We start from the raw sequence: 24,365 nt of genomic DNA on the forward strand, positions 1-24,365 counted from the left end.
TTCAAGACTATGTCCCAAAACATACTGTCTCTCCTCATTCACCTACACTGACAGCCAATACGTAAGTTTTTGACTTTAGTTTTACAATGCCTTGAAAAATTTATTCGGTAAGTTTGTAAATTGGTTTATTATTGTCACATGTACTGAGATACTGTGAAAGACTTATCTTGCATAATGTCCGTACAGAGCAATTCAGTACAATGGTACTTTGAGGTAGTACAATAACAGTATGTAGAATAAAGTCTTCCAATACAGACAAAATGCAGGTAGACAGTCATTCACAAGGTCACATGAGGTAGGTTGTGAGATCAAGAGATTTCATCATCTCCATTGCTGTAATCCCCTTTAGTCCCATAGTCCTTGAATATCTGCTTCCTTTCTTGCATTACCACTGTTGAAAATGCTCAGTCACTGATGGTTGTACTTTAAGCTGTATGGGTTCCAAGCTCTAACATTCCCATCCTTAATCAGCATATTCTCTCCTTTGTGTTTTTAAGCTGCTCAGCTTTGACAGAGTGTTTGGTCACTGTCCTAATAGTTCCTCTGTTGCTCATTGACAGATTTTATACAAAGATAGTACCATATATGGGATGTTTGTATTATTATGCCAGTATATTTAAACCTGCATTCATGATTAAAGGCTTGGCTTGACTGATTATCTGATGATCCAAATAAAATATGATGAAATATTCGTTTTATTCAGGTGCAGCCAACCAAGACAAGACAAAAATGCTGAAATTTGTTGAGAGTTTTAACAACAGCAAGCTTGGGGAGTATTTGGCAATTCAAAGTGAGGAAGGAAAACATGACCTTAGTCAGCGGTATCTGACTGATTTTATTCTGATGACTATTGATCTCTGCTCACCTGCTGAAGTTGAGGTAAATCTAAGGTGTTTGAAAAATAATTCTACAACTTTTTCTATTAATATTTTACTGATGAATAAGTTAACTGAGCAGGTAACTTTTACATTGGATTTCCAGTAGACCCACTTCATTATGCCCCTAATATCCCTTGCAACTGAAATATAAAAAGTGCTTGAAAATTCTTAACTAATCATACCCCAAAATGAACCTATCAAAATTTTTTGTTTTTTTTCTCTTTTCTCTGATAAAACAGACTGCTGGCATTGAGCAATAACTATTGGAACTTACATCACCATTCACATTGCTTCAAGAATGCCACAAATGTATAGGTAGACTGAAGAGCAGATATGTATGCTTGAAAGAGCTCTTGATCAGTAGTGTGACTATGGTGATCCAGAGAAGCAAACGTATCAGCAATAAAAGCAACAGTGGGCCTTAAAGTTCCTCGAGCTTGCAACACCATTCAATGCTATTATCAGTTATCATATTTTGGATTCAACTTCACTTTCCTGTCCCATTCCCCATAAAATTTGATAATAATCTGGCTCTGTCACCCTCTGAGGTAAAGAATTCCAAAAGTTCATGACCTCAGAGAAAAGGTCCTCCACATTTTTGTCTTAAGTAGGCAACCCTATATTCTGAAACTATGACCTTTGCTCTAGATTTCTCACGAGGGGAAAATAAACAGAAACTGGTACATAGCAAGAAATATTAATATGTTTATGTACTTTATCGGAAACTTTTGTTCGGTCTTCCCCATTCCCTTGAAACATAAACACAAGAAATTCCATAGATGCTGAAAATCCAGAGTAACACACACAAAATGCTAGAGGAAGTTAGCAGGTCAGGCAGCATCTGTGCAGAGGAGCAAAGAGTCAATGCTTTCTGCTGATAAAGTGTCTCGGCCCGAAACTTCACCCATTTTCTGACTGCCACGAGTTCTGATGAAAAGTCATTGTCTGAAACTGCCTGACCTGTTGAGTCCTGGCAGCATTTTTTTGTGCTTATTTTTTAAATATTCATATTCTTCTTTCTTGATGTTACCACACAGCTCAATCCCATTGTTTAGAAATTTGATGCAAGTCTCCATGGAAGCTTTATCACAAATAAGATTACTTGATTTTGCTCAACCACTTTTAAAAAAAATCAAAAAAAATTGCTCCAATCGGAACTGAAGAGAAAACGAGAAAAGGTTTTTTCAGACCTTACATAGAATAAAATAACTTCTGGGTTCCTCCAAGTTCTAATACTGGCTGATAGTGAACGGAAAATATTGCAGTTGAACTGTATGTCCAAAAGGTATCAGATTAAGGTAGATAGCTCACAGTCAGTGAAGAAGTGATTCATGCTGCAACAATTCCAGTCATTTCAGAGGTTGGAATGAGGGATTGTACTATCTGTAACATAGTATGGTTTCAGAAGTTAATGAGCCTGAAGACAGAGAGTTTCAAAATATGTCCTACAAATTGAAAACAGTGAATGGAATTGCTGAATGATAGATTTCGCTGACGTTGATGTGTCTTCGGAATGAAGCAGTGCAAACGTTGGAAGTGAGGGAGATGTAAGAATCACGAAGATTGCCAGCCTCATTCTATGCAAGCTTAGGTGTAACCAGAAATAGAAAAGGAAGCAAAATGCTGAGGGACTTCAGTGGGTCAGACAGCACATGTGGAGCGCAATGGACAGTTGATGTTTCATATGAAGACCTTTCACCTGGACTGCAAAATAAAGGGGGAGAAGAATGAGCTTGTTTTAATCAAGGAGGCAGAATATGACCTTTCACACTGTGATCAGAATAAATAACCTGCTGAAGTTACTTTAGGTGGCAACTGTGGAGAGACAAACAGCTCAATGATTTATCATCATAACTAGATAAAGTCAGGAAATGGACATGTTCTAAATTACAGAGAAGGGAAAGGAACAAAGAAAATGTGTATGACAGGGAACCACAGAGAAAATAGATGAATACAGAATGGTGATGTTTGATGAATGAATGAAATTGGATGAAAGCAGAGTGAATGGATAAAAGTGAATGAATGCAGAATGGTGAAGTTTGAGAGATAGTGAGAGAGGTTTGTTAATGGCGATTAATTTGTCTAAAGAGTGTGTGAATAGAGTGAGAGATAAGTGAGCACTGAGGAGAAATAAATCATTGCTTCAACGATGTGACCCAGAACACAAGTGATTACTTATTAGAAAGCCTAGAAGAACTGAGTTAATGTTAAAGGCCAATGACCTCCCATCAGAACTGACAAAAGTTACTGTGTTTTTGATACAGCGTTATTAACTATGCTGAAACAGCAGTCAGTACTGACGTTGTACTAATGTAATCTAGTGTGTTCCCAAAGCAAGATTGATCATATGTACCATTAAAACAACCGGGCCTCTTGTGAGCTGTGTTCACACGCACATCATGTGTAGGAAATTCCAAACATTGCCCTTCAGAAGGTCTGAATTTTCAATGACTTTAATTCTAGTTTTGTCATAATGTGGTAGGCTTTCATTACCCCTGTGGTAGAGTTTTGACTACTCAAAAATGCATGGAAATTCAGAGACTAACTTTAGTGCTTTACATTATTTCAGAGTTCTGCACCTTAAGTGAATATTGATTTGTTTTATTTTAAATTAAAGATCTTCAAGATGACATTTAAATCCTGCCTCAATGAACTTCACAATGATTGTGGACAGAACCTTCTAGAACATTCACCTGTCTGGATACATATTGCCTATAATGTTTTCAAGAATAGACTACAAAATTTATCCAAAACCTTTGCACTCTGCCCAGAAGTCTTGAAATATTTTTGTCAAAGCAGACCTGGAACATTAGATTCTAACCCACTGGAAATGGTGAGTCTTGTAAAAAGTATTGTGAAATGAGAATTGCATGAGAAAGTTGGGCCGAAAATCCTGTTTCTTGGCTGTATTATTCTATGACTCTAAATCAGGTGTTCCCAGCCCTTTTTTATGACCTGGATCAATACCTGTAAGAAAGAGGTCCTCAGACACCAGGATGGGAACCTGTGCTGTAAATAACTAAATCTTCAGGAAAAAAATGGCAATTAACATAAGGTTCTTAAAAGTGTGATTTGAGAGCAGTATTAAATGTATTTATTCCATTTTTTTTGTGAATGAGATTGATCTTAAGAGTAGGTTAAAAGGACCTGAACTGTGCTTTAATGTTCTATGTTCTCAGAATAATATTTTTTAAACTTATAGGCTATATGGTATTTATATCCCTTTTGAAAGTATGTATTTCTGTAATTTGATTTAATACTATGTGTAATGTGCACACTTTAGATTTACTCCTTATGCTACCTGGCTCTGTAGAGCGATGCAGTAGTATGGTGGTAAGTGTGGTAAATAGTATGAAATGCTTGGCCTTTTGATCTGAAGATGTGAATTTGTTTCATACCACTTGGGGAATTTAAACTGAGGTAATTTAATAAATCTGGCATAAAAATTAGGGCTGAAAATGGTTGGGTTAGATTAGATTAATGTGGTGGCCACATTAAATAAGCTTTCAGAGAAGGAAACATGTTTTCCTTATCTGGAAATTATCTGTGACATCACACTTCATAGAGTGCTTTTGTTAAGGGCGAGAGGGAGGAGGTTTAAAGGGGGATCTGAGGCGTAAGTAGTTTGCATTAAGTGGTGAGCTGCCGGAGGACATGGTGCAGGCAGGAACAGTAACAAAGAGGCATCTGGATAGAGACTTAAATGAGCAAAGCATAGGAGAGTATGGAAATCATGCACGCAAATGGGATCAGTATAGCTGGAAGTGATGGTTAGTATTGACATGATGGGTTGCACACCACCACGTCAAAGGACTATTTCTATGTTGGACAAATATTTTGATTATTTTTTATCTCCAAATACCAAAAGACATCGGAGCAGAATTAGGCCATTCAGCCCATTGAGTCTGCTCCATGCTTCCTTTGTGGCTGATTTATTAACCCTCTGAAGCCCATTCCCTACCTTCTCTCTGTAACCTTTGACACAATTACTAATTAAGGACCTATCAACCTCTGCCTTAAAGTTGTGAATGCTGGCAGCTTTCTTGTATGTCAGGATGATAATCTGGAAACAATGGCAGTTTCCTCAGAATGATCAACCATAGGAGAAATGTGAGTTGTTCTTCAGCCATAAGGAAATGAGGATGTCAGAAGTTTCTAGTCCAACATTAGGTGAACGCTCAGGGCAAGGCTAGAAAAGTGAGACAAATCACTCCTCTTCCCCCCCACCCCCCCAATTCGTAAAAAGAACTTGGGCCCTGAGATTTGAGATCAGGTGATGGCCCGGGTGAGCATGTCTTTTAAGGTCATGGAATTACACAGCATGAAAACAGACTCTTTGGCTCACCTCATCCATGCGCATAAATATGCCTGCCTGAGCTGGTCCCAATTTTTTGCATTTGGCCTTTATCCCTCTGAACCCTTCCTATCCATGTACCTGTCTTACTGTCTTTGAAACTTTGTAATTGTACTTGTCTCTACTATTTTCTTTGGCAGACCGTTCCATAACCCATCACACTCTGTGTGGAAAACTGGTTTTGATATTCACCAGGCACATTGTAGTTCCAATTGAACTAGGGTCACGTTCAAAAGCAATATCAGTGTGCACCTGTCTTACAAAGCCTGAAAAGTCATCAAAGACGCTTTCTATTCCAGCATTTCGCAGGCTCGTCACAGCGGCCGTCGTCTGAGTGGACGTGGTCAAGAGTGGTGATCTTGAGGCTTTAACTCTTCGAGGCTTTAGCGAAGGGAGGCTTCACTCAGAGAAAGCAAAAAGAAAGAAAAGCTTAAGTTTTTTCCTTCTCTTCTTTATATCTGCTCAACTGGGCAGTGCAGTGCTCCTCTTGTAGTATGTGGGGAGCCAGGGAGTTCTCCGGTATCCCTGACCACTACAACTGTGAGGTGCATCCAGCTCCAGCTTCTAACAAACCACGTTAAGGAGTTGGAGCTGGAACCGCATGAACTCTGGATCATGCGGGAGGCTGAAGGGGTAATAAATAGGATATATAGAGATGTAGTTACACCCAAGGTGCAAGACACAGGAAACTGGGTGACAGGAAGGGGAAAGGGGTTAAGGAGCCAGTGCAGAGTACCCCTGTGATCATCCCCCTCAAAAACAAATGTATCACTTTGGATACTGTCGGGGGCAATGACCTAGCAGAGGAAAGTCACAGTGGTTGGGTCTCTAGCACTGAGACTGCCTCTGTGACTCAGAAAGGAAGGAGAAAGAAGAGGCACACTGTGGTGATAGGGGATTTGTTAGTTAAGGGAACAGACAGGAGGTTCTGTGAGCGAGAACGAGATTCCCTGATGGTATGTTGCCTCCTGGGTGCCAGGGTCCGGGATATATCAGGCCTCAGCGTTCTTAAGTGGGAGAGTGAATAGCCAGAAGTCGTGGTCCACGTACCAATGACATGGGTAAGATAAGTGACGAGTTAGGTGCTAAGTTCAAAGGCAGGACCTCCAGGGATGTGATCTCAGGATTGCTACCCATGCCACATGCTAGTGAGTCTAGAACTAGGAAGATTATACATTCTAATATGTGGCTAAGGAGTTGGTGTAGGAGGGAGTGCATAAGATTTTAGGATCATTGGGCTCTCTTCCAGGAAAGGTGGGACCTGTACAGAAGGGAATGGTTTGCACCTGAACCGGAGGGGGCTACTAATATCCTAGTGGTATGGTTTGTTAATGCTGCACAGTGGGATTTAAACTAGAGTTACAGGGGGGTAAAAATCAGAGTGCCAAAACAGTTAGTGGAGAGATTGTGGAGGTAGATGTTGGTAAGAACTCAGGCAACGTTAAGAATCAAGAGGTTGAGCACAGTGCGACAAAATCGAAAAGGATGAATACAGGGCTGAAAATGTTGTATCTGAATGTGCACAGTGTGCGGAATAAGGTAGACAAACTTAAGGCACAGTTGCAGATTGGCAGGTATGATGTTGTAGGGATCACAGAATCATAGCTGAAAGATTATAGCTGGGGGATTAATGTCCAAGGATACATATTGAATCGAAAGGATAAGCAGGAAGACAGTGGGGGCAACGTAGTACTGTTACTAATATATGAAATCAAATAATTAGAGGTGACATAGGGTCGGAAGGAATTGAATCATTGTAGATAGAGCTAAGGAACAGCAAGGGTAAAAAGACCCCCAAACAGTAGGAAGGATGTGGTCTACAAATTACAACAGGAGGTAGAAAATGCATGCCAAAAGAGCAATGTTACAATAGTCATGGGAAAAATTCAATATGCAGGTAGATTGGGAAAATCAGGTTGGTGCTGGATTGCAGGAGGGTGAGTTTCTAGAGTACCTACGAGATGGCGTTTTAAAGCAGCTTGTAGTTGAGCCCACTAGAGATCAGCTATTCTGGATTGGGTGTTGTGCAATGAACCAGAATTGATTGGAGAGCTTAAGGTAAAAGAACCCGGGGGGGCGGGGAGTGATCACGATATAGTCAAATTCATTCTGAAATTTGAGAAGGAGAAGCTAAAGTCAGGTCTAGTGGAGTAAAGGAAATTACAGAGGCATGAGGGAGGAGTTGGCCAGAATTGATTGGTAAAGAACACTGGCAGGGATGATGGCAGAGCAGCAATGGTTCAGTTTCTGGCAGCAATTCAGGAAGAAGTACTCTAAAGGAAAGATGACACAACCATGGTTAACAAGAGAAGTCAAAGCCAACATGAAAGCCAAAGAGTGGCGTGTAATTGAGCAAAGATTAGTGAAGTTGGAGGATTGGGAAGTTTTAAAAAACCAACTGAAGACAAATAAAAAAGTAAATAAGGTAAAGCTGGAACATAAAAGTAAGCTAGTTAATAATATTAAAGTGGATACCAAATGTTTCTTCAGATATATGAAGTGTAAAAGAGAAGCAAGTGTGGATATCAGGCAGGAAAACAGTGCTGGAGAGGTAGTGTTGGGGGACAACGAAATAGCGGATGAACTGAATAAGTATTTTGCATCAGTCTTCACTGTGGAAGACACTGGCAACATGGTGGAAGTTCCATGTGTCGGGGGCATGGAGTTTGTGAAGTTACTAAAACTAGAGAGAAGGTTCTTGGGAAACTGATAGTAGATAAGTCACTTGGAATAGATGGGTGTACACCCCTGAGTTCTGAAAGAGGTGGCATTCGTAATGATCTTTCAAGAATCGCTAGATTCTAGGATGGTTCCAGAAGACTGGAAAATTACAAATGTTATTCCACTCTTCAAGAGGGGAGAGAGGCAGAAAAAAAGAAACTATAGGCCAGTCAGTCTGACCTCAGTGCTTGGGAAGATGTTGGAGTTGATTATTAAGGATGAGGTCTCAGGGTACTTGGGAGCGATTGTTAAAATAGACCATAATCAGCATGGTTTTCTCAAGGGAAAATCTTGCCTGACAAATCTGTTGGAATTCTTTGAAGAAATAACAAGCAGGATAGACAAAGGAGAATTGCTTGATGTTGTGTACTTGGATTTTCAGTAGGTCTTTGACAAAGTGCCACACGAGGTTGCTTTACAAGCTATGAGCCCATGGTATTACAGGAAAGACACTAGCATGGATAAAGCAGTGGCTGATTGGCAGGAGGCAAAGAGTGGGAATAAAGGGAGCTTTCTCTGGTTGGCTTCTGGTGACTGTTGGTGTTCCACTGGGGTCTGTGTTGGCACTGATTATTTTTTCATTATATGTCAATGATTTGGATCATGGAATTGATGGCTTTGTTGCAAAGTTTGTAGATGATATGAAGCTAGGTGGAGGGTAGTTTTGAGGAAGTAGTGAGGCTGCAGAAGGACTTAGACTAGGAGAATGGGCAAAGAAATGATGGATGAAATACGGTGTTGGGAAATCTATGGCCGTGCACTTGGTAGAAGAAATGAGTTGACGACTTTCTGAATGGAGAGAAAACACAAAAAACTGAGATACAAGGGGATTTGGGAGTCCTTTTGCAGGATTCCCTAAAGGGTCATTAGTAGGTTAAGTCTACAGTGAGGAAGGCAAATGCAATATTAGCATTCGTTTCAAGAGGGTGAGAATATAAAGGCAAGGATGTAATGTTGAGTCTTTGGAAAGCACTGGTGGGGCCTCACTTGGAGTATTGTGAGCCGTTTTGGGCCACTTATCTTAGAAGGGATGTTCTGAAACTGGAGAGAGTTCAAAGGAAGTTCATGAAAATGATTTCAGGATTGAATGCCTTGTTAGATGAAGAGCATTTGATGGCTCAGGGCCTGTATTCACTAGAATTCAGAAAAATGAAGGTGACCTCATTGAAGCCAATCAAATGGTGAAAGCCCTCAATAGAGTGGATATGGAGAGGATGTTTCCTAGGTGGGAGAGTCTTAAGGCCAGAGGACACAGCCTCAGGATAGAGGGGCTTCCTTTTAGAATGGAATTTAGCCAGAGTGGTGAATCTGTGGAATTCAGGGAGCTGTGGAGGCCAAGTCTTTTTATGTAAGTTAAAGGCAGAGGCTGATAGATTCTTGATTGATAAGGGCATGAAGGGATATGGGGAAAAAGCAGGAGATTGGGGCTGTGAGGAAAGTAGGATCAGCCATGATAAAATGGCAAACCCAACTCAATGGGCCAAATGGCCTAATTCTGCTCCTATATCTTAAGATCTTTTAATCTTATTTATCAAAGTTAATGTTCAAAGTCAGAATCAAGGTTATTATCATGATTTAGTTTAATTTAACTCTTTAATAATCATATTGTGATGCTCAGGTGGGGGGCATGTATGACAAGTCCTCCCCTTTGTTTCTAATGATCAACGCTTTTTATTGTTCTTGTGTTAAAATGCTTTTGTAGGATTATGATGGGAAGTTCAAGTTCATTTATTGTTACATGTTAGCATGGATTTATTCCCCTGTGTATTTGTGGGTCACCCTGACTGTAACCGGGGTGTGTGATGGTCACCTCCCCTGCCTGTATTAGACTGAGCTGTTCACTCTCCAGGTCATGGTACCTGGTCTGTTTTGTGTTTATCACAATAAAACGGGTGCATTCAACGAGCTTCCAGGCCTGTCATTGTGGATCAGATACTCACCACAATATATATACTTGAAGTATTACAACTTCTTTTCTTTAATCAAAGGAACGATCTTCTCAGAAAGTGTGTTTTTGCCTTTATTTTTTTTCAGACGTTTGACCTGCTCGCTGCATTGGTCTGTGCTGAAATGGCCCAAGCTTTAGATATCAAGACAATCGAAGACTGCATGAAACTAATAGAAGTAATGGACAGTGTACAGCCAGCAGTTGAACTGGTTTTTGACAAGAACTACCTCAAACCATGCAGATCAACTTGGAAGCAAATAGTTGCTCAGATAAGGTAAGACACACATTTCCAAAAGCAAAATGTTTTATGTGCTCAAAATGTGAAATGTAAAATGCTGGAAACCTTAAGCAGGTCTACTTTTCCAGATATTGCCTGAATTTTTCAGCTAACGTTCATACATTTTGCTGGATGTTTCTGTTCGGCTGCAAACAGATATGCCCTCTTCCAGGTCTGTGGATGTATTTTCTTCATTCACTGATATAAATGGAGAAATCAGTGCAAATGTAAAGTGTATTCTAGATTTTATAGTCACATCAATGTTTTCACTCCCTTTAGTGACTGTGAATTTGGACAAAACTAGTCTGGCTGGTCTCCGTAACTATCAGTTAATTCTTCTCATGGTGCAGTAGAAACTTAAACCATCATTAGTAGCTTGGGCAATGGAATTCAATCATGCTACCTACCCCATGAGGTCGATGAGGTTGTTTTGGGGCACGGACAGACCATGAGCAACAAGTATAATTTGTCCAGTCAGAATCAGGTTTAATATTGCTGACATATGTTATGAAATTCGTTGTTTTGCAGCAGCAATATGTAAAAAGTGCTGTAAATTACTGTCAGAAATATATCTAAAATTTAAATTACATAAGTAGTGCAAAAAGAGAGCAAAAATAGTGAAGTGGTGTGCATGGGTTCGTTTTCCATTCAGAAATCTGATGGTGGAGGGGAAGAAGCTAATCCTAAAACGTTATGTGTCTTCAGGCTTCTGTAGCTCTCCTCTGGTGGTAGGGACGAGAAGAAAGCATGTCCCGGGTGGTGTGGCTCCTCCATGGTGGTTGCTTTTCGAGGAATCACCTTTTTGAAGATGTCTTTGATTCTGGGGAGGGCAGTGCTCACGATGGAGCTGGCTGAGTTTATAACCTTCTGCAGCTTTTTCCAGTCCTGTGCAGTGGCCCCTCCACACCGGACGGTGATGCAACCAGATGGAATGCTGTCCATGGTACATCTGTAGAAAGTTGCTGGACTCTCTGGTGAAATACCAGGTCTTCCCAAAGTCCCTATGAAGTATAGCCTCTGATGTGCCTTCTACATAACTGCATCAAGATTGTGGGGCCAGGATAGATCTTCAGAGATGTTGACACCCAGGAACTTGAAACCATTTACCTTTTCAACTGCAATTTGACATCTTTAACCAGAATACTGTCTACAGTTTTCTTATATTTTTGTTACAGTAATTTCCATTGTTTGCTTAACAGTTAATAATTCTATATATACCCACTTGTGTAGAAACGTAATGCTGTTACAGTGCCAATGACCTGGGTTCAATTCCACCGCTGCCTGTAGGGAGTTTGTATATTCTCCCCATGACCGCATGGGTTTCTCTGGGTGCTGCAGTTTCCTCCCACATTCCAAAGGCAGACGGGCTAATTGTTAATTGGTCACGTGGATGTAATTGGGCAGCACAAACTCACTGGACTTTCAGGGTCTGTTACCATGCGGAATCTCTAAATAAGTAAATATATGGATTTACTGACATGAATATTATCATTCGCATGATTATACGTCACACGATAACAAGTAAGCAACAGTACAGCCTTGTGGAGAGGAAAGAGGGCAGAGCAATATTCCTGAAGAAGGGTCTCAGCCCGGAACGTCAACTGCTTAAGCTTTTCCATAGATGTTGCCTGACCTGCCGAGTTCCTCCAGCATTTTGTGTGTGTTGCAGTAGTTTTGCCTTAGTCTGGTCAGGACACACAGGATGGGTTGCAGTTTGGTTATTCTTGCAGGAAAGCACAGCAGTGGTGTCTGTCAAGTGATATACAGCACACTGAGGGAAATGAACTGATTTCATAATTTATCCAACATTATCCTTGTACTAAAACAACAGTGGATACTTTAGTTCTGCGAAAAAACTTGATGTACCTTTTGTGAATAATTTCTATTCTAGAATCATTATATTTATGTTTTATCTCTCAGAACAAACTGGGACCGCGCACTTGTGTTGTGCGTGTTTATCGAACATGTTGTGTTGACCGCAAGTGACATTGACCCCAGGTTACAGGAGATTGCTGTAAATCATTGTTCACAACTTCAGAAGGTAGCTGTCACCAAATTGTCTGTGTTTTTGCTAACAATGCATTGCAATCATTAAGTTTTTTGCTAATTCTAGGCTTTTAAAAATAATTGGGTGCATGTTAAGAATGGTTAGTACATGCAATTTCTAAGTACTCTGGCCTTTACATTAATAATATTATTTTAAATAATGTTTTTTCAAAGCATAAAACTCTATCAAATCCACTGTTAACATGAGAGGGTAAAAGCTTTAAACTTTCCTATGACATCTGTTTGCTCTTTCATCTCTATGCTGTTCTAACAGTCGGCAGGAACAAAGTGAAGGAACATCTATTAAAATAACAGACATAAATAAAGTTGTTTAAGTTAATTATCCTACTTTTAGAACTGCCAACAACAATTTCTGGGCTTGATTTTTTCTTAGTATTAAATTAGAACATTTGTATAGTGTCATTGAGAAGTTTCCAATGATTTTAGTTCTGGCATTATTTCATTTTCATGGAGTAACTTTGCCATTCTGAACAATAAAAAGATATCTCCAATGGCTTTACACAGATCCTCAGGACATCCTCTGATTTGAAGAAGTATAAGACAGTTGAAGGAATGATTGAAGTCCTGCAGTCATGTAATGAGGTGTCCAGTAAACTGGACTACAGGTAACTTTGGAATGAATTTACCCTTTACTGACAAAATGCCATAGGTTCATAGAACTGTACAGCATAAAAAGAAACTATTCTGACTTTAAGCCACTAAGTATTAAGAACCATTAACTCTTAACCCTTCATTAATTTCATTTCAATCTGGCACTATTCCATTATCGGGGAGTTACCTTGTTTACGTTGAACACTTAAAGCTATCTCTGATGACTTTGCATAGATCCCCAGGATGTCTTCAAAAAAAAAGTGTAAGACAGTTTAAGGAATGATAAGTAATGCAGTCATGTAATGAAGCGTCTCTGTTTGATTCTGATAACTGAGTGGGGGAGCTCAGATGGTCATCAGGATTGAAAGTAGTTCACTGGATGTATTGTCGTTGGACATCATTAATGAACTGCAATCCAATTTGCCTTTGACAATTATTACAAAGTCCTGTGCATTGCCAGTGCCGCAGCAATGCCGTGATACCTGCCAGATACTGTGATCTTAAATAGTTAACTTTTTTTTGCATCTGAAACAAAGATCCTGAAAATAATACAGCAGCTTCACACACCAAATGCTGGAGGAACTTAGCAGGTCAGACAGTGTCTATGGAAAAGTGTACAGACAATGTGTCATGCTAAGACCCTTTTTCAGGTCCTGATGAAGGGTCTTGGCCTGAAAAGCGACTGTCTGCTCTTTTCCATAGATGCTACCTGACCTACAGAGTCCCTCTAGCACTGTGCGTGTTGCTTTGGATTTCCAGCATCTGTTGATTTTCTTGTGTTTGTTATATCAGCGTGACAGAATATGCAGTAATATGCTTCCAAATCAGCCAGTTGATGTTGCTCACAGGTTAAGACTGCAGGATTCAGTTGTGCAGGCCACTTCTTTACCTGACACCAAAGATAGAAAGAGATTTTATACAAGAAAAAAGCCAAATAATTCTTTTTTCATGAATCACAGCAAACTCAAAACAACTTTTTTTTAAAAAAAGATGTTGAATGGGAGTGATCTCTACTGTTGGAGTAGAGCATAGAACAGCTAAATGAGAAAGCTGTTACAATGTTACAATGTCTAAGTAATTTTTGGCTGTGTTGTTCTTTTTCAGATTTGGCATCAAAGAATGTCCGGTCTGTCTTGGTGTGCTGAAAGATCCAGCCTGCCTACCCTGTGGCCATAGCTTTTGTATTGAATGTCTGGAGTGCTCACTTACAGTTCAAGCATTTTGCCCGAAGTGTCGGGAAGATGTGCCTGGTTCCCATAAAGTCCAAGTCTCCATTCAGCTGAAGTGAGTTTCACTCTCTGCAATCCAGTTGCAGAAATTTTCCCTCAGTTGAATTACTTTTAAAGTATTGACTAGGGTAGAAATACACTCAGTGACCACTTTATTAGGTATAGCAGTTACCTAATAAAGTGGCCACGGTGTATATCTGCACGTTCGTGGTCTTCTGCTGCTGCAGCTCATCCACTTAAAGGTTCAATGGGAAATGCTCTTCTGTACACCACTGTTGAAATGTGTGGTTATTTGACTTACTGTCATCTTCCTATCTTCTTCTGATTGCTACCATCAAGGAGAAGGCACAGGAGCACAATGCATGATCAACGTTTCAGGAACAGCTTCTTCCCCTCCACTATCTGATTTCTGAGTGGACATTGAACCCTTGAACATTCCTCACGTTTTTTTCCCTCTGCAGTACTATATATATATTGCAATTTATGGCTTTCTTATAATTATATATTACAATGTACTACTGCCACAAAACAACAAATTTCATGACCTATTATATTAGACCTGATTCTGATTTTTTTCTCTATCAACTTGAACCTATGCTCTTGACTTGGCGATTCACATCTGACCTCTCTCATTAACAAGGCATTTTCACCCACAGAACCGCTGCTCGCTGGATTTTATTTTTTTGTTTTTTGCACCATTCGTTGTAAAGTGCAGGGACTAGGAATATTGGTAGCTCAGGTTGAGGCATCTGATGTTGCAGAGTCCGCTGAGCGTAGCAATTAATTGCTAAGCTCAGTGAACACCACAACATCAATCTCCAGAGACTGTTGTGGGTGAAAATCCCAGGAGATCAGCAGTTTCTGAGGTACTCATACCAATGATTATTCCATGGTCAAAGTCACTTAAATCACATTTGCTCCCCATTCTGATGTTTGGTCTGAACAGCAACTGAACCCCTTGACCATGTCTGCATGAGTTGCTGCCACGTGATTGGCTGGTTAGATATTTGCATTAACAAGCAGGTGTACAGGTGTACCTAATAAAGTGGCCACTGATTGTACATTGCCAGGTTAGCAGAGTAAAGTCTAGGATGGACTGCAGCTTCAGAATATAGACCGCACTGAGAACATTGTCAATATAGATAGGTGCTGATTTCCCTTTGAACTAGGAGTGCATACGTTTATGTAGCGAAAGGGGGAATGGCAAAGTTTATGGGCTTTATGATACTATGTATTTAGTTATCTCTAAAATATATTGTTTTGCTCTTAATTTTAAAGGATGGCTTTAAAAAAGCACAATGACTTCCGTCAGCGGTGCAATATGTTTTTCATGGAGGTCGTTTCCAGATTTTGCTTCAGTGAAGACTCTCCTCCATGTGATGAAGTGATTGAGTTGTTGCTGTCATTACTAATTGCAGTCAGGGAGGCACCTGGAGGTTTGTATCGGTGACTTCAACAAACTCCTTTGGCCCTGGGCTTACAAAGTACTTCTTAAATCCAAGAAATCCAAAGCAACATACACACAAAACGCTAAAGGAACTCAGCAGGTCAGGCAGCATCTATGGATGAGAATAAACAGTCAATATTTTGGACCAAGACCCTTCATGAGGGCAGGAAAGGAAAGGGAAGAAACCAGAATAAGGTGGGGGGAGAGGGAAGAGAGTACAAGCTGACAGATGATGGGTGAAACCAGGTGAGGGGAAATGAAGTGAGAAGCTGGGAGGTGATAGATGGAAGAGGTGAAGGCTGGGCCTTTTACCTTTCCCACCTATCACCTCCCAGCCGCTCACTTCCACCCCCCTGCCTACTCCGTCACCTGGTTTCATTTACTATCTGCCAGTTTGTACAGCTTCCCTTCACCCCACCTTCTTGTTGTGGCTTCTTCCCCTTTCCTTTCCGGTCTTGAAGAGTTGCGGCCCGAAATGTTGACTGTTTATTCTCCTCCATAGATGCCGCCCGGCCTGCTGAGTTCTCCTCCAGCATTTTGTGTGTGTTCCTACAAAGCGCTTAAAGGGTTCGATTGTGGACATCAGTAGTTTTCACAGAAACTCCTGAGATCACGCACTATAATGTGATTGAATTAGTTAATAGAGCATAAACAAAACTAGTCAGACCTCAAACATCTACGAAATGTGTTTCTTCCTCTGTTTCTTGATATGTGTATATAAATAAACAAATTGAGCCCATGACCCTTACCTGCTCCTTCTGCCCAGTCCACTTGTTGCCTCTTGTCCAGTTCATTAGAACGTAAAAAATAGGAGCAGGAGTCGGCTACCTGGCCTGCCGAGCCTGCACCGCCATTCAATAAGATCATGGCTGATCTGACCATGGACTCATCTCCACCTACCTGCCTTTTTCCCATAACCCTTCATTCCCTTACTGTGCAAAACTCTATCCAATCTTATATTAAATATATTTACTGAGGTAGCCTCCATTGCTTCATTGGGCAGAGAATTCTCTGGGAAAAACATTTTCTCCTCATCTCCGTCCTAAATCTACTCCCCGAGTCATGTGGCTATGCCCCCTAGTTCAGTCTCACCTACCAGTGGAAACAACTTTCCTGTCTCTATCTTATCTATCCCTTTCATAATTTTATATGTTTCTATAAGATCTCCTCTCATTCTTCTGAACTCCAGTGAGTACAGTCCCAGGCGACTCAATCTCCCCTCATCTCTGGAGTCAACCTGGCGAATCTCCTCTGCACCGTCTCCAAAGCCAGTATATCCTTCCTCAAGTATGGAGACCAGAACTGCATGCAGTACTCCAGGTGCGGCCTCACCAGTACCCTGTACAATTGCAGCGTAACCTCCCTGCTCTTAAATGCAATCCCTTTAGCAATGAAGGCCAACATTGCATTTGCCTTCTTGATAGCCTGCTGCATCTGCAAACCAACCTTTTGTGATTCATGCACAAGCACTCCCCAGTCCCTCTGCACAGCAGCATGCTGCAAATTTTTACTTTTTAAATAATAATCTGCTCTTTCATTTTTCTTTCCAAAGTGGATGACCTGGCATTTACCAACATTGTACTCCATCTGCCAGACCCTTGCCCATTCACTTAACCTATCGATAGTTCCCCTTGCTGTCAAGCACATATAAAAGCATAATCCACACCAGTTATTCAGCATTCTATCAATTCTGACTGGTGAGACCTGCTCTGTCTTAAGTGATGTGCTTGGAATTAGAGATACCTGAACATGTAGGCTGGCCATATTTTGTAATAAATTCAATTTTTTTGGCATCAGCTCACAGCAGTGGTGCAGACCATGTTCCTAATCCCTGCATTACGTTTGCAGAACCATTGCAGCATTTGAAAAACTGACAATAGACAGGTTGAAATGCCAATCAATAGTTGCTAAAGTGAAAACAACGAATTCATGATTTTGGTTTATTTTGTGTCTGGCTACCTCTGCCTCTTTCTCCACAAATTAGCTGAGATGCTGAAGGAAACTTGGCTGAGTGTCAAGGAGTGTTATGGACATGGACAGTATTTTGATCACAGTCAGGGTTTAGCGAGCTAGGTTTTGATCTATTTTCTATAACTCTAATCACAAAGTTACACATTAATACTGTGTATCATACACAGCACATAAAACAAAATATTATTACAAATAAGTTAATAAAATTCAAAATGTAAATATACCTTGCTAAGATCTTACACTTTATCGTCTACCTGCATGGTACTTTTTTGGTAGCTTTTACACTTTATTCTGCATTGTTATTGCTTTCGTTCTACCTTGGTACATGCTGTGCAGCACAGGTAAACAGCTCACTGTCCTAGTGATGCTGGTTGCAGGGTGTTCATTAGTCTGACAGCCTGGGGGGAAGAAGCTGTTACCCATTCTGGCAGTCCTGGTCCTGGTGCACCTGTACCTCCTTCCTAGTGGTAGTGGGTCAAAGAAAATGCAAAACGGGTGGTAGGGGTACTCTACAATACTGTAGGCCTTTCAGCTATAATGCCCCCAGTAATGTCACAAATAGACAGAGGGAGGCCCCGGCGATCTTCTCACAGTTTTTACTATCCTCTGTAGGCTCTTGTGCTTCTGAAAGCAAACCTCCTTCACAAATCTGTCCAATGCCAGGCAGCAGATCCTTTTGTTCTTATTACGCATCCCATTATGAAAAATTTACATAAAATATAGACTGGCACATGACATACAGTACTGTGCAAAAGTCTTCTGTGCAGATGTATAGCTGGGGTGCTATATAGCTAGCCTGAGCTAGACTTTTGCTCAGTACTGTATATTGTAGTATATTATATCTTTCTAGTTACTAAATAATACTTGATACTACTAAGCTAAGACCCCTTACTTCTGTTTCCCAACCATCTTCCTATTTTAACCAATATATAGTACTATGCAAAAGACTTAGGCACTATATATATACCTAAGACTTTTGCACAATACTGTAATTCTGTGCTCCAATTTTAGTTTCCTTTGTTAATTGTTAAGCTACCATATTTGAATTGCGCTGATTAGGTTTGCTATTGTAGGTTTTATATTGGTCAGCCATAAGATTAAAATGTAAATCTGTACCTTATACTAAAGATTATTTTCTAAAATTAGGCCACCTCTACATGACTCGAACTTTAACCCCGTTCTCTGAGTGCGTGGACATCAATCCTGTGATACGTTCTGTTTTACTGAAGCTTTTAATGCATTACAGGTAAGGAAAATTAAATGACTAAACAAAAGTAAAAGCAAACAAGTTATTGAAGGTGCTGGGACTGAAGTGAATACGACAAATGCTGGAAATGTTCGTCAGATTAAGCAGCATTGGTTGAGTAAGAAAGAGAATATAAGATGTTTCTCCTCTTGCCTGAGTGTGACCTCATTGCGACAGACCCAGAACCAGGAGGAACAACACCTTGTATTCCGCTGGGGAGCATCCAACCTGATGGCATGAACATCGATTTCTCGAACCACGGCCTCCTCCACTGCTGCGATAAGGCCTCTCTCTGGTGCTCCTCCCCCTTTTCTTTCTTCCATGGCCTTCTGTCCTCTCCTATTAGATTCTCCCTTCTCCAGCCCTGTACCTCTTTCACCATTCAACTTCCCAGATCTTTACTTCAACCTTCTCCCTTCCAGGTTTCACCTCTCACCTTGTAGTTCTCCCTCCCATCCCCCAACCTTTTAACTCAACTCCTCATCTTTTTTTCTCTAGCCCTGATGAAGGGTCTCGGCCTGAAACACCAACTGTATTCCTTTCCGTAGATTGCTGCCCAGGCTGCTGAGTTTCTCCGGCATTTTGTGTGTGTTGCTTTGAGTTAAGGTTTCATTTTGATACTTTGCATAGAAACAAGGAAAAAGGTAGAACTTGCATGTGTGTTAAATTTCAGAGAACGAGAACTGGAGCAAACAGGGTGAATGTTTGGGAGTGGGGACCAAAACAGATTGCATGACGCAAGGTTAGACGATGCAGTCTAATAGGGTGAAAATTTATTAGTCACAACTGATCTGTCTGAGAGAGATGCAGACAGGAGATGAGCAAGAACAGAAGTGAGAAAATAGCTAAAACTATGACTTGACTTGACATTAAATCAAATGAGTAGGTCTGTGAGTCTAACAGAGGGTGAGTGATGCTGTTAAGCTTATGGCGCGGGAACAGACTGGGAAATGTTCATTGTGAAATACTAAACTCCAAGCAAGTCTTCACTTCCACTGAAGCAGAGTGGGGCACAGTCTAACATTGTATATAATATAGGGGTTAGACAAAATCTACTTTTTAAAAAAAAACAGAAATTATCTTCTTGAAATGTCATAGGACTTCACATGGTCTTTTTTGGAAGAGATAATTTTCCTGATGCATTTCATTGTCCCCAAAAGTGTAACATTCTCAAGTTAACACCTCACAAATACATGTTCTTGGCTACCTGCTGGAAACAAGTGTTGATGTTTACAAGGACTTTAATTTACAACCACCAATTCTTCCCCCCTGTAACACCCACTCCCCCACCTGGGATTAACCAGAGCTTTGGTCCATTTTTCCTGATCGATCCTGGCATTAAAGGTGGCACAGGAATCTGCTAATGCAAATGCAAGTTGACCCCTGTTCACCTAGGCTAATATGGAGTCAGTAAAGGAAGATTTTTCTTCCTCTCCCCTCGCTTCATTTGCCCCTACTGCATTCCCACCTCCTTGGCAATTTTAACATTGAAAGGTGACCCAGGGGCTCCCAGAAATGCCAAAAAGGCAACTTGGTGTGGGGAAAGCTTTGCCTTTACTAACATCGAGGTTAAAAGGAAAGAAGACCAAGTACATTATTTTAAAGGAAGAGTTTGTTCTTCTGGGCCAGTATTTGCCCGTGTTTTAGCATCACTAAAACATGTTATGTAATTGTCATCTTGTTGCACTTTGCTGGAGCTTCTGATGGGCAAACTACCTGCCAATTTTTCTCAAATTGCTTTTTCAAAAACTTTTTTTGGGTTTAAGAGAATCAGCAAGGAATCCAGAAAGAAACGTTGAATGAGAAAACACGTGTCTAAGTGACACTGTCGAAGTAACTGTCATCGCCAATTATAGAATAACTAAAGTAACTGGGCCCAGAATGCGTGCACACTTGCTACTCGACCATTCTTCTTGTCTTACTTGTGCTGAAGAAGAACAGCATGGGCCCCTGCCACATGGACTGTTCCAAAGCCTGAAAAGAAAACTGCGATACCAATACGGAATTGGCTTATCAGCTACGGATATTGTCAATTGGATATGTTTAAATTCCTGACTCCCAAGATCAAACGGTATTCACAATAATGATGTTAAAGTCAATCGAAACTTTAAGCGGACACCAATGATATTTTGAAGTTAGTAAAGGCAATAAAGCCCTAGTTGTTGAGTATCTTTCACATCCTTCTGTGATTTCACCTACCCGCTATTATGTTAAAGGAAGCTATTTTTTAGGAAGATGTTTCTGGAGAAGTCTCACAATAGAGGCCTCAACCACACAACTACACACGATCTCATCTGTAGCAAGCAATGGTGTCTCTGGCCGTCTCACTTCAAAGGTCTCGCTTGACTTCAGATAGATAGCTAGACATAATTTATTGATCCCAAGGGAAATTGGGTTTTGTTACAGTTGAATACAAGAATAGAGTATAAATATAGCAATATAAAACCATAAATAATTAAATAATAATATGTAAATTATGCCAGATGGAAATAAGGCCAGGACCAGCCCATTGGCTCAGGGTGTCTGACCCTCCAAGGGAGGAGTTGTAAAGTTTGATGGCCACAGGCAGGGATGACTTCCTATGATGCTCAGTTTTGCATCTCGGTGGAATGAGTCTTTGGCTAAATGTACTCCTGTGCCCAACCAGTACTTATGTAGTGGATAGGAGACATTGTCCAAGATGGCATGCAACTGGGACAGCATCATCTTTTCAGACACCACCGTGAGAGAGTCCAGTTCCATCCCCACAACACCACTGGCCTTACGACCCAGGCAATCCTTGCCTTACCATGACTTCCACACAACATGTGGTACAAATAAAAATTCTTTCTAAGATGTATAAGGAATAGAATTTTATCCCCTGATCAGCAAATATTTTGTATGCCAACAAACCATGTGCTGGAGGATCTCAGTGGGTTGGGCAGCATCAATGGAGGAAAATAGACAGCCAACACTTAGGCTTGAGGCCTCTCGAATGGGCTGAAAGGCAAAGAGGACACGGCCAATATAAAGAGATGAGGGGATGTGTGGAGCAAGAGCTGCCCAGTGATAGCGGGGTCCAGGTGCGTAAGGTTGATAGGCAGGTGGAGGAAGGAAGATTGAGAGTAGTGACAGGCTGGGAGACGCAGGCAGTAGAATCCAATGGGAAAGGGAGTGAAGCATGGAAGCAAATAAAGGGAGGTGGGGTGGGCAGATGAGAACTGTGGGTGGAGAGAATCTCGTGGAAGGAACACACACAAAATGCTGGAGGGTCTCAGCGGATCGGGTAGCATCTGTGGTGGGAATTGAGCAGTCGGCTTTCAGGCGGGAGTGTGTAGGAGAGGAAATGCAGATAAAGTGGATGGAGGAGGGGAAAGAATTGGTGGTTAGATGCTGAGTGGATCAGGGGCAGAGACAGAGCAGTTTAACTGACATTGTAGAATTCATTGTGCGTGAAGTCGGCTTTTGTCTTCAAGCCCACTGTGTTGTCCATGATATCACATCTGCCATCTGAGAGCAATATGAGGGTAATGTGAGATTCATTGTTAGCACTCCGAATATTTAAAAGCGATTTGCGACACTTTGCAAGCTCATTAATTGTTCTGAGAAAATTCACCTTATTTCTGCAGCGAAATTAGCTTTTTGAAAACTCTTCAGTGAGAGTATACTGAATCACTTTGCATTAGGGTCATGGCCGTACTGCTGTTGACTGAACATAGCTTTGATTAATGTAGGTGATGAGATAAATTGAATAAAGTAAAGGTGAATCAATTAAACATTAGATGAGATTCTACAGATGCTGGATTCCCAGAGTAACACATACAAAATGTCGGAGGAACCCGGCAGGTCAGCAGTCAGCTGTGGAGGGGAAAAGTGCTGATGTTTCTGGCTGAGTTCCCGATGAAGGGTCTCAGCCCCAAGCATCAACTCTTTGTTCCTTACCGCAGACGGTGGATGGGAAATCTTGTGTATAAATGCAACTATAGCAGAAATATGTGTAAATACATTTAATAAGGTTGCAATAAAGACTCAGGATGTCATAAATTCTACATTTCTCAACAGTTTTGATAAGGTGAAAGACTTCCTGCAGACATACCTCTCAAACCTGGAGGAGAAGATATTCTCAAAAGATCACCTGAAGGAAGTCTACCTTCTGTTCATCAGATGCTTTGAGGTAAACAGGAGCCATTTGAGCTCTTTCACTCCAAAATCTTGCTGGAGGTATCATTGAAATTGGCCAGGTGTCTGAGACTGTATTTTGCCTTTAAGGACTCAGTGTATGCCCACTTTGAGCATCATGGAGGACTTGACAGTGGCAAACTCCTCAAACAGAATTGTGGCTTTGCCAGTCGGTTTGCTCGGCAGCAAGTTGCCACTTGTGAAGAAAATGCCATTGAATACTTGCAGAACGTTGCCAGGCTACGCTTCTGCTTCAGCCTTACAGCTCAGCTGATGTATGAATCGTGCAACAGGAAAGGTAAAGTACTCAAGGCCAACTTTTAGTCATTGCATGCTCTCCGCCGATATAAGATGCTCTGTGGCCAAAAGGATCTCAATGCTCTGCTGCCCCTAGCCTCTCTCAAAGGTGCTCTGTAGCTCTAAACAGGGTGAAATCGGCCAATGCTCAAAGCCAGGCATGTGTCGTACATCCTGTGGGAATCTGTATAAAAGCTGTGCCTGGATACAGCATTCCGTTAGCACTTCTATGCATTATTCTGATGTCTGCACTAAAAACCTCTGGAGTGGGGCTGGATCCCATGTATACTAATACAGAGCTGAGTGTCACAGTTACAGCTCACTGGCTATGATGATTAATGAGTTAGTGTGCATCTTACGATTCCACGATTGTAAGGCTTGTCATATGAAGAGTGGTCGATGGCTCTGGGCCTGTACTCTCTGGAATTCAGAAGAATGAGGGGTGACCTCATTGAAACCTATCGAATGGTGAAAGGCCTCAATAGAGTGGATGTAGAGAGGATGTTTCCTATGGTGGGGGAGTCTAAGACCAGAGGACACAGCCTCAGAATAGAGGGGCATCCTCTTAAAATGGAGATGGGGAGGAATTTATTTAGCCAGAGTGGTGAATCTGTGGAATATGTAGCCACAGCGGGCTGTGGAAGGCAAGTCATTGAGTATATTTAAAGGCAGAGGTTGTTGGATTCTTGATTAGTCAGGGCATGAAGGGATACAGAGAGAAGGCAGGAGATTAGGTCTGAGAGGGAAAACTGGATCAGTCATGATGAAATGGCAGAGCAGACTTGACGGTCCGAATGGCCTAATTATGCTCTTATATCTTATTGTCTTATTCCTCTGCTTTTTGTTAACTATTCCACAGTGTTAACCTACTAACTGTTAACAAATGGGAAACGGCTTGCTTAGACACACACTTGAAGCACAGTTGTTCTCCAGCAATATGTGAATTTACTTAGTAATTTTTATAAATTTGTATTTGCAGACATAATGCACAAGGCCACAAAGGAAGATTTCTTCCAACATATGAAAATGATTTGTTTGCATTCCAACAATGACTGGTACCGAGTTTATTTGATGAGGGAAGTGTATGATCAGTATGGAATGGATTTTGTTCAATCTTTATCACAGCTTCAAGAGTATCACTGGTCATTTCCAGACCAGATTATTGAAAAACAGGTAGAACA

At 41.0% G+C, this 24,365-nt stretch overlaps 1 protein-coding gene across 3 annotated transcripts in view; it reads left to right on the plus strand.

The window, feature by feature from the left end:
- The window catches only part of LOC134360308 (E3 ubiquitin-protein ligase rnf213-alpha-like), a 178,173-nt gene that overhangs the window by 97,004 nt on the left and 56,804 nt on the right, over nt 1-24,365 (plus strand). For all 3 annotated transcript variants that reach the window (XM_063074524.1, XM_063074523.1, XM_063074525.1), the window contains exons 46-56: nt 704-879; nt 3,496-3,711; nt 9,988-10,175; nt 12,099-12,219; nt 12,750-12,850; nt 13,941-14,120; nt 15,344-15,501; nt 18,630-18,729; nt 22,771-22,882; nt 22,978-23,185; nt 24,164-24,357. In XM_063074524.1, the coding sequence (XP_062930594.1) occupies nt 704-879; nt 3,496-3,711; nt 9,988-10,175; nt 12,099-12,219; nt 12,750-12,850; nt 13,941-14,120; nt 15,344-15,501; nt 18,630-18,729; nt 22,771-22,882; nt 22,978-23,185; nt 24,164-24,357 (1,754 nt within the window). The remainder of the gene's footprint in view (nt 1-703; nt 880-3,495; nt 3,712-9,987; nt 10,176-12,098; nt 12,220-12,749; nt 12,851-13,940; nt 14,121-15,343; nt 15,502-18,629; nt 18,730-22,770; nt 22,883-22,977; nt 23,186-24,163; nt 24,358-24,365) is intronic.

Source organism: Mobula hypostoma, chromosome 22 (genome assembly GCF_963921235.1).
Source record: "Mobula hypostoma chromosome 22, sMobHyp1.1, whole genome shotgun sequence".
NCBI classification, from domain to species: Eukaryota; Metazoa; Chordata; class Chondrichthyes; order Myliobatiformes; family Myliobatidae; genus Mobula; species Mobula hypostoma.